Below are 10,820 nucleotides of genomic sequence, written 5' to 3'. Positions count from 1 at the left end.
GCTCAATGTTTAAAGGGATTTATAAATAGTATGTAAATGAATTTACAATGGAAGCATCACTGTTGGACAGGTAGAATTGCACAGAAAAAGGCAGAACTTTCCAACCATGGTCTAGGGAAATCTAATCACAAGATGACAGAATAGAATCACACAGGAAATAGTCTTAGACCTTTGATTTATTAAGTTAAATGTACAAAAGATCAATGACTTGATACATTTCATGTTTCAAGGCTTTGTCATTAAGACAAAACAAACTGTCCCAATCAAAAGCCTCCCAGCCTTTTCATACTGCCTTCCAGCTCTCCAAGAGACAATCATACATCCTTCTGTCTAAATCACAGTACAATCTACTGTATAACGTAGCTATTTCATCAAATAGATTTGTATATAATGTAAAAGAAATTTCATACAAAAGTGCAGAACAATATGTATTTACAGTATAATCTTTTTTTTCATATAAAAGAACTTCAGCAAGTCTTGTGTGTGCTCTCTACTGAACAGCTGCTCACTTTATTAAGAAGCTTCCCGCTTTGGCAGTGAACATTTGTGTTTACAAGCAGATTCAGATAAGGCACTGACAAAGGTCAAAAAAAGATTTGATCATTCTTTAAGTGCCACTGTATTACAGCCAGCCACTACACGTCCAACATCATCAATCCCCCCAGTTAAAGTTTGATCTCGTCTCCACTTTAAAGAATACAGCATTTAGCCCCGTCTTTCCAACTTGACCCTTTTTGGCGACTTGTGTTGCGCTTTATCTCACATGACATGACACTTAGCACAGTGTGCTGTCAAGTGGTCATTCAGTGACTTATTCATATAGTGTGAAAAGCAAAGTAAAGGCATGGGGTGACTGGATTCATATCGAAGTTAACAAAAAAAATGTAAATGAGACGCTTCCTTCATGCTAATGTCTCGATCTTACAGCAACACAACGTGATGTCGATGCATCTTGATTTGGTCTGTGCAGTCTACTTTGCACGAAGCTGCCATAACATAGAAAAGGCTATAGGGCTCTGAGGTGACAAAACAATCCAACATGACTAATACTGTACATTAACTCAGCCTAATATTCATGAAAGCTTCTGTCTCTGCAACTTCTCTTTGGCCACTTCTGAATGGAACAAGGCTCACTGCATGGGACGCTGGAATGGATGTCACAGACTTCAACAGTAGTGTTGGTATTGCTTAATAGACATTGCACACAAATGCAAAAGTTTGGTTCTTTCTCTCTTTACATCAGAACAAACTACACAATTTTCTTTAGGAAACCATATAAAAATGCATCAAATAGAAAAATATCTCCTCAGTTGATTATCCTGCATGTTGGAAATGTTTCAATGCATGATATCAAAAGTGCAATGTTGACAATCCTTCTATACGGGGTTGTGAGTGCTATGAAAATAGGGTAATGCTACCCTTTAAGATGTTAAAAAAGACATTCTTACTTACAAATTCTTATTGTAAGGCGTTGACGAAAATACATTTCCATTTTTCCTAGGTGACAATAGAAAACTCATCCACTAAGATGACTTTGTATGCGTCATATAAAAATATTTTACCATCTTGATTTCACTCACTGCTAACTTAAACTGATGAGTGACTTACAGTACTACCACATGTGAGCAATATCACCAGTCAGTCGCTATTACGTAGTGCCTGGCCGATCCGAGACACTGTTCTGCGGCAGTAGATGAGTGTAAAGACCCAGAACACTTGAGACATCTCTTCTCTCTCTCTCTAACATGGGTCACTTTTTCCTGCTCTTGTTAAAGGACTGCAGTCTGGAGCTTGTGAGACTGCTAAGTGCCTTCCTGTCAGTCCCGTCCTGAGGGAACTCGCTGCGATGCCTTGGAGGACTCTGGAGGTCTGACAGCAGTCAACCTGGCCTCTCGGTGAATGATCCGGGTTGAGCTAGTTGGTGAGAAATGCAGGAGGCCCTGACAAGGCAGACACTGGTGACAGTCGACAGGGCAGGAAGTTGGAGTGGTGCTGAGCCCTGGAGCCTAGAGGGTAGTGGGGAGTGGCGGGGCAGGGAGGGAGGGAGGGCGCCCTGGGGACGGGACGGGGCGGGCCGGAGAGGAGGGGAGGCACAGGGGCCGCGGAGGCCTCGCAGGCAGAGGGGAGGGGAGAGGGGGGTCCGTGGGGGGCCTCAGAAGCTGCCCTGGACGAATGGGTGGCTGAGCAGGACGTCCGCGGTGGGTCGCCACTTCTCCTCCACAAACACCTGCCGCAGGAAGTCCCTGCATGCGTCAGACACGCCCTCTGGTAGAATGGGTTTTGTAGGCTGGGTGGCAATCTTAAAAATGGCTGCCATGGCCTCGAACTCGGCCCAAGGAGGTTTCTGGGTCAGCATTTCCACAACAGTGCAAGCAACACTCCTAAAGACAAAAAACATCCAGGTTTGAACTGTCTCCAGCATTTGTTCACATGCAAATGTATTCACCTCTACCCTGGATTGACATGTTTAAAGGTTATCTGCTCACACACATACCTCCACTACTGTTCCCACTCAATTTATTGCATTACCACCCAGGTACAGAAAGCAGCTTTATAGCTTTTGCTACTCCTGTGTATTTTTGTGCTGCAATAGTCTGATATCCCCTTTGGGCCTCATTACACTTCCATTCAATCTTATCCTTACCATACATCAGCTTTCCTGCCGTATCCCTCCCCGTTGATGACTTCCGGGCTCATCCAGTAGGGGGTGCCAGTGACAGACTTGATTCCCGTACCAGACATGCAGATGGTCTGGATACGTTTGCTGGCTCCAAAGTCTCCAAGCTTCACGTTCCCAGAGGAGTCTCTCAGGATGTTAGCACCTGGTGGAACGAAACAAAATGAGCTCAGAGTTATTCAAGAGTCTCCCGAGGACTGTCAATATTCTTTAAGGGATACTTTGACAGTTTTGGAGGTTCAATTAATGTAGTCGGCCATCAGAGTGAGGCTGCAGAGTGCCTGTGCCAGCACTTCTCAACAGACAGAACCTATTGGGGAAGGTAAACGTTTTCCTATGACTTGACAAGTCTGAGGTGATGGAACGCTGGCAGACTTATTTTTAGACCTCTTGGCAGACTCCATATAAATATTACACGAACAACTCCACAAACACTTTAGTTTATCTTTCTTGAACTTTTTCTTACATCAGGAAATGCTTCACTGATTTACACAGGTTATAAATTAAAATACTGAATTAAGTGTCTGTTCCACATGGGTCAAACCCCGACACCACTCTGCCTCCTTCCTTAGTAATTTTCCGACATGCAGCAGTGTCTATCCCATTTCCTTAAGGCACTCCACTTGTTTGATCAGTGACTAATGTGCACCACTTGCCACTCACCCTCCACACCCACTGAAGGACAGAGGGGTGACGAGAAGAGGCTGAGACAACTCGAGCTGTAACCTTTACTCTTTACCTCTAACGTCTTCAGTCTGTTTCCACTGCCAGCGCGTTTGTTGCGAGGATGTGAGACTTTCCAATAAATCATGTTAACTGCATTTAAGGCATTTCTCTTTGGCTCTTTGGAACATTACATTCACAGATACTTTACAGTCTAATGTCATGGCTCCGATGCCAGGCTCTATCCAAAAACCGCATGTGCTGACAGCTCTTTTACTGCATACAGAGGAGCTCTTGTGTGGGGAGATGATCTCGCAACATATATTAGACGTTAAGAGCATTTTTAAGTGAAAAATCCCACCCACATACACTCTCATAGAGCCCAGCTCTGTCCTGTGAGACCTACTATATTTTTTCCCTAACAGGCAGTATATTTCCCTCCTCTTGGCCGTGCCTGAGCGCAGCAGTGACTCCCAAAGCTGCGGGCAGCCAGTCTAAAGCCTTTCCATCCGGTGCTGAACATTTTTAGACCGGCTGATTTCACCAGAATGAAGCCTAATATATCTCAAAGGGGAGTTCAAAATAGCACATTTTTTCCAGGGGCTCATTCTGTAGACAATGAATAACCAAATGAGGAAATGTCAAAGAGAATAAAATGAATGGATCTCTGGTTTTCTCAGCAACAGTTGCCGCAATATGAGCCGTAAAGATGTCTCATTTGGTGTTTACGCACTGTCTCTAGAGTGTGGGTGTGCAGTGGTTACAAATCCAATTAACAAACTATCCTGACCTTTGCTAGCTATCTGTTTCAGTTACCTTTGATGTCTCTGTGTACAATCATGTTGCTGTGCAGGTAGGAGACTCCTTGGAGGATCTGTCTGGTGTATCTCCTTGTCACCTTCTCTGTCAGGGCCCCATAGGCTTTAAGCTGGTCCTTTATTGAGCCCTGAGAGACAGCAACACAGCGGGAAAAACAGAGAGCCAGCGAGAGAATGAGTGGAACTCAGTGAGGTTGAGAAATGCATTTATGATCGTTGTATTGGCTGCACTGTTAGATAATATTATTGTCACAGCTGTAGTGGATAAAATGATAGAAGATCTGCTTTGGAGTGTTGTGTATGATGGAGGTAAAATGTTTCAGGGTCTGATATGATTTGAAGGAAAATGTGGTTGTTCCAGCTGAGGAGGATTTATTTTGTTTTCTTGTGAGAGCGGCCTGCAAGCCAAGTTTTTAGTACAAAAGTATATAAACATGCAATGTGCCGAAAGAAACCTGCTCGATTTTTGAATCCAAACACCTCCAATGGCCTGCATTTCCTTTCATTTCCTGTTTTCATTTCCTTGTGAGGAAATTGCAGGAGTGAAGACCCGATCCAGTAACACCTGTGACGCACTTTTGGACTCGCGCAGTGAAAACAAAAACCTCTCCCTCCTCGCTCTTGGCTGTCAACGAGACACCTCGACGGCTCTCCGGCAGGATGCTTACCACCCCAATTTCCAACCCCCACCCCCCACCCCCCTCCTCGTGCTGCTAAAGTGTTATCGGTCAGCCGCAGCGGTGCAGCCATGCCGAGCAGCCACACAACACACAAACTTGGCTGTGTCACCTCCCCTCTTGCTTCTGCCAGCTCTCCAGCGAAACATAAACATTTCCAATTTCCAGACATTGTGTGACTAAGACGCTCAACGCCACTCAGGGAAGAAGAAGAAGGAAAAAAAAGCTGAGGAAATATTAAAAACAGGCTCAGGGACGGGGTCCACAGGCGACAGCAGTCTCATTAAGGCGCTCATTTAGTGAGAAAATGATCTCGTAAACTGAGCTGTTGTGCTGACATCAACCACTGAGGACATGTTTGTTGACAGCTGGTGACATTTCAAAATTGTTTTTTAGCAGATGTGGCCAGTATGGGTTTGATTTGATGTTTGTCTTAAAATGTCTGTATACCTATCTCTGTGACCAAAACAACTCCAAACACGGGATTCAGAGGCATCATTCATCGCCGTAGCTCAATCAAGCTTTCAGTACAAAAGCGTGGCTTTAATATGATCAAAAGACATGTCCTGCAGAGTACATACCCCAGGCATAAACTCAACAAAAATGGTGAGTTTCTTCTGTTCAAGGTCCCGAAGACAACCGTAGTACTGAACAATCCTCTCATGGCGTAAATTCTTCAGCAGCTGAATCTCACACTCCAGAGCGTTCACCTCCTACGGAGAAAAAAAAAAACACGCAGCACCTTTAATCTTGTACCATACACTGTCTTATAGCCTAAAATAAAAGCAGTTAAGGCCGTATTCCGAACAGATTTCAGCTGTTCTCTCCAACCTTGCTGGTTTCTTGACAGTCGGAATCAAAGGGCACCTGCTTGGCGGCTAGCTCGCGTCCCGTGTCAGCGTCATAGCAAAGGTAGACCTCCCCGAACGCCCCACGCCCCAGGAGCTTTCCTTGTCGCCAGTTGACTGGCGCCCGTGGAGCTGCAGAAACAAAACACCAGATGATGAAAACCCACCAGTAATTCATTTTGTTGCTGAGGCCCCCAGAGGCAGACAGATCTACTGTGATACACAGCGCTGATTTGAGCAAACATTAACTTTAAAGCATGCAGCAAAATCCACCACGAGACCCGACTGTAAACCCACGCAGTAACTTCGCCGAGACCAGACGTCAAATCCACCACAGGGTTGTTAAATAATTCCCACCGCAGACCCTCTCAGAGGGGGAAACCCCAGATATATGAGTCAAACCGCACTCGGCCAACAGAAAGTTGTCAGAACCTTCAGAAATCATCTCAAGAACTCTCATCTTCATAGACCCAGACTCCGAGACTTTGTTTTGGTATTAACAGGCTTCTTTGCGGTGACAGTTTGGTCGTGTGTGGGTGAGAGGGACATCGAAGACTGACACGTCGACCACAGACTGCTGACATGACAAAGACAGTTTCTGGGCAGCGAGCGTACACTGAATGAGGACAGATGTGATTAGCGAGTCTGTGACGTTGCCCAATCTGGATGATAAGAGGGGAATTCTGCCTGCCTGCCACACACAGTATTAACTGTGCATTATGTCTGCTCCTTCTTACTTACTACCTACTACTACAGAACTAAAACATGTTTGACAACTGAGTATATACTGGAAAAGAAATTAGCTTTGTTTTGTCTCTAACCATTATGGCGTAACACATTTAAGACTCTAGACATTACAATATGTTTGACTTTTCCCTGTTAAAGCAATTTATTCAAAGAGCAGCACCACCCTCACACTGTTATGTATCACCAATTTGTCTTGTTCTGTGAGTGAGTTGTTTTGTATTTTGTGGCGCAACCACTGTCCTCTATTTCTGTTAGTAATTCTGGATGCCTTTCAACTAACACTGGGATTCACTTAAAAGTTTTCAATATAATGCCAGTGCAATACTTGAGTTTTAATGCCAAACTCATCCCCTTTTTCAGTTCCTTATTTCTATAAAACACTTTTTCAAATTTAACAGAAAGGTTTTATGTCGTCATACGTGAACTTTGCCAAATTAAAATTAAATTAAAATGATTTTTACTCAGAAATGACCATTATTCTTGTCTCTTGGGTCCTTGAGTAGTTGATCAATACGATAGATTTAGAACATACAGATACTCAATACAGTGGACATATGGTCACATATACACATACACATTATGAGGTTTATGGCACTAAAGTGAAAAGTTCCGAGGTCAGCCGAAAACACAAGCCTGAGTTTTCTGTGTTCATGTCTGAGTTAATAGTGAGGCCCAGAAACGCAGTTTATTTCACTGTGTTTGTGTGTTTTAGAGTGACACTTTCCTTTAGTGTCTCTGTTCCTCTGTTTCAAAAATGTTTTAAGATTTTAAGAGGACTACTCACACTTGGCTGTACCACGCTGGCAACTTTTGTCGGTGGTGCGACCCAGTGAGCGCAGGTCGCTGTACTGCAGTGTACTGTCTCCATTATAACTGCGTGTGCGACTGGAGGGAACCAGCTGAAACAGGTTCTCCTGCGGCATGAAGCTCCGGGGAAGTGTCCTGCGACCTGAAAACACATACATAAAAAAAAGTTAGACATATTAATGACTTAACATGAACTGCATTGTACTGCATTGTACTGTGAGTGCTTTTTACACTGTTTTCACACAGTTAATTTACAGGTGTTGTGCATAAAGTGAGCTCTTGGCCAAGACTTAGGGCCAGCTAGAGCAGAGTGCCTCTCGCCACTCCATCCCACTTCCCCTCAGACAGGAAGCAGGGCGCTGTGTTTTTATACAAGTTCGGGTTCACCACAGGGAAACGTAAATCATTGCTAGCCAAGGTTAGCCTCTGAGTAAGCAATTACTAGCAGCTGCCTGGAACAGCAAGCCAGCACTTCGTGTACCAAATCTACACAGGGTGCAAAAAAAAAAAAAGGCCAAAGCAGTCGACATTATCTAAAAATATTTCATCTGGAAGTAGAATGAAGTGGGAGAATGTGAGGAGGAGGCACTGTACAGAATGAGATCCTATATTATCTGACCAGATGGGATCGTCTAGTAGTGACGCGTGTCTGTGTTGTCCTCTTAAGCCATAGTAACATATCTGTTTAATCTGTGTAATAATAGTGTTGTTGTTTCTTACGGTCTCCATAATCCTTGCTGCGATTGGGCAACTGGAACTGGCGAGGGAAAGTCCCTCCTTTCCCATGGCGACCTGAGGAGGGAGCAGTGAGACAGAGCAGTCAGTTAGGAAGTAATTGAAGCCTCAGCAACTTATAGTACAACTAAATTCTTAAATTAAAGTTACAGTACTTCTCAGTTTAAAGCTGTGTGTTTTTTCACTTTTCAAAGTCAGTAATTAAGGTTTAATTGCTTTGAGCTGGTGAGGCGCACATGTGCACAAACATATTGACGCTTAATAAGACCAACACAAGTTCACATTTCAAATTATCACATCTGACAGACACTACATTGCTTTTGCTCATCTCGGCATGTCAAAATCAAAGTCGAGTTCAAACGCAGCAGAATGGAAGACAGCTTTTCACACACTCAACAGAGCTGTTGTATCGCCTCGCTGCAGCCAAGAGAGAAACTGAAAACAGCTCATGTGCGCTAGCTTAGCCTTAGCTCTGAACCCAGTGGAGCAGTAACTAAAGGCAGGTGGGGAGCACTGCTGACGCAGGCGAGCGCTGACACTCACTCACTCTCTCTCTCACACACACACACACAAACTAAATGGAGAGCAGCGGAGCCACTTGCAATTGAAAACAGCTGTTCTGTCAGATGACTGCCTCCCCTCGCGCTGTTTTTGTGGCCGTATCCCATGGAGATGGGAGTTATTTTTTGTGTTTGGCAACGCGGGATGGAGAGGAAAAATCTACTCACAGGGAATGGTAAACAAATACTGTAGCCCTCAGCAGGAAGGGCCACACAGCTTTACATCAGGGAGGGGAGTGTGTGTGTGCAGGCACGTGTGTGTATGCGTGCCCAAGTGAGTCCTCAAGTAAGTACTGCTGCTGCAGCTATATGAAGCTCCCATACTCCCAGTCTGTGTACACAATGTGCAGCACTCCCTTTTTTAATTTAAGGCACGGGGGGCGGGGGGGTAGCACAGAAGAAGAAGAAATGGCCAGATTGGGAGAGCTGCTGTGGCTCCACTGTTCAGGAGGATTAGCGTGGTGTTATCTGTCATCCTGCTCTATTTGATCTGGGTTCTGAGAGGGAAAAGGGGACAGACAGGGGACCCCGGGGGGGGGACGAGAAGTAGACGGGCAGGGGGGCATCAAGAGGCGAGCGGGCCGGAGCGATCATGAAAAGACAGGAAAACAGAAAACGCATTAGGAGCTGGAAGCGGACGGAGAGCGGAGAGATGGGATGGGGAGACACAAAAGGGAAAAGAACATGGAGAATGGCTGCACAGAGGAGAGTGTGTGGAAGAGTTATGATACTATCACACGCCTTTCATCACCACAAGAAATACAACCAAGTTATTAAACATCCTCCAATAACCCATTCCTCATTTTAAGTATACACTCCAAGATAAAACCATCAAATAATATCATCTCCCTCCTCATTAGTAATCTCTAGAGGGCACTGGCAACGGGGAAACATTTGAGGTAATCAGGAGCTACAGGAACAGAGCTTTAGTTATTTTTCTATGAGACTGATTGTGTGGCTATAATTACTTAATAATGAACAAGCTTTTTGCACCTCTCTTTATCTTTCTGTGGTGTTTGAGCTGAGAATTAACACAACAGCAAAGAAGCAATTTTTTAGAGCTGCTGCAGATTTCTCCTCTCTTACCTTTGTATTCATAGTTGAGGTTCAGGTAATTATTGTCACGGTTGTTCTGCGTGTAAGGAGGGCTGAAATGACAAGAGAACAAGGGGGAGAGGAACTGAATTAGAGAAGATAAGCTGAAAGTTGAGAACCTCGCTGCATTAACAATAAGAAAGTAAAAGTGAATCGTGGTGCTGAATCGCTAAACTGGCTGCGAAGCTGCAGTTTTGTGATTAAATGCGCCGATGAACATCCCAACTACCCCACCCCCCGCAACCTCTTGGCCCCGTCCGCAGCCAGCCCCTGCCCCAACGACCCGACAGAGAGTGACGTCTCTGTTGACCGTGGGGCGGTGTGGGGCCACGAGACCCTGGATAAGGGGCACGCATGCCCGCTCGCAGGGAAAAGTTCCATGCACTCGTTTCCTGCCATTGTTCTGCAGCCTGGAGCCCAGATAAGCTTCGTGCAGGTAGAGCTGCTTCCGTCCTACTCTCTCTCTCCCCCTCCCAACCTAAGTCTCACTCACTTTCCCCTTTGATTCACATTCAATCTTTTTTCGCTCTTCAGCCCTTCCACTTCACTCTCACTCTTTCACCACTTCTCATTTTCTGGCTCAGTTTTTCTTCCTCTCATCCAGCATGTTCTTGCTCACTCTTTCACGTCTCCCACTCAGTCTCTGTTTCTCTCTCTCTCTCTCTCATGATAGCAGAGGAATCCAGGCGTCCAGATAAGAGTTTTGTCACCATGGCAACAGCAGAAGGACCTGATTCCTTTTCCACATAGGTAGGGTCAGGCAGCTCTGCTGGCCTTTAACACTGCCTACAAACTTCAGTGTGACCCTCTGGTTGCCTTTGTGTGTGTGTGTGCATCATAAACATAAATCAACACAGACGAGGGTCATAAATCACACACACATATACACACAGATTTCACGATGACTCACCTGTCTAGTGCTTGATCTATTGATTGACAGCTGTTCGAGAGTGAATTGTCTGCGCTCCCAAAGGGATCCAGCATCTGCCAGACACAATAACACAGAGGAATCAAGTGTCACAGAGCATGCAATCATGTGGGGGAGAATATAAAAGCAGTGCAGATAGAGTAGTGTGTATATCAGCAGTGTAATATACTGTAAGGTTGTGGAGGGGCATGAGTACTGTATGACAGCTCTATTCAAAAGCTGCATATAAAGGCGGGAACTACCACTAATAACACACAGTCCTTCA

At 45.0% G+C, this 10,820-nt stretch overlaps 1 protein-coding gene across 1 annotated transcript in view; it reads right to left on the bottom strand.

Moving 5' to 3' along the window:
- Positions 1-158: 158 nt before the first annotated feature.
- The window catches only part of map3k22 (mitogen-activated protein kinase kinase kinase 22), a 35,446-nt gene continuing 24,784 nt past the window's right edge, over positions 159-10,820 (bottom strand). Inside the window, 10 exon segments of the mRNA XM_018673802.2 lie at positions 159-2,177; positions 2,180-2,381; positions 2,645-2,822; positions 4,157-4,286; positions 5,417-5,548; positions 5,667-5,815; positions 7,215-7,379; positions 7,958-8,029; positions 9,619-9,680; positions 10,538-10,611. Of these exon segments, the coding sequence (XP_018529318.2) occupies positions 2,007-2,177; positions 2,180-2,381; positions 2,645-2,822; positions 4,157-4,286; positions 5,417-5,548; positions 5,667-5,815; positions 7,215-7,379; positions 7,958-8,029; positions 9,619-9,680; positions 10,538-10,611 (1,335 nt within the window). The 3' untranslated portion in view covers positions 159-2,006.

This window comes from Lates calcarifer, linkage group LG24, assembly GCF_001640805.2.
Source record: "Lates calcarifer isolate ASB-BC8 linkage group LG24, TLL_Latcal_v3, whole genome shotgun sequence".
Classification (NCBI taxonomy): Eukaryota; Metazoa; Chordata; class Actinopteri; family Centropomidae; genus Lates; species Lates calcarifer.
This window is presented reverse-complemented; position numbering and strand designations above follow the sequence as displayed.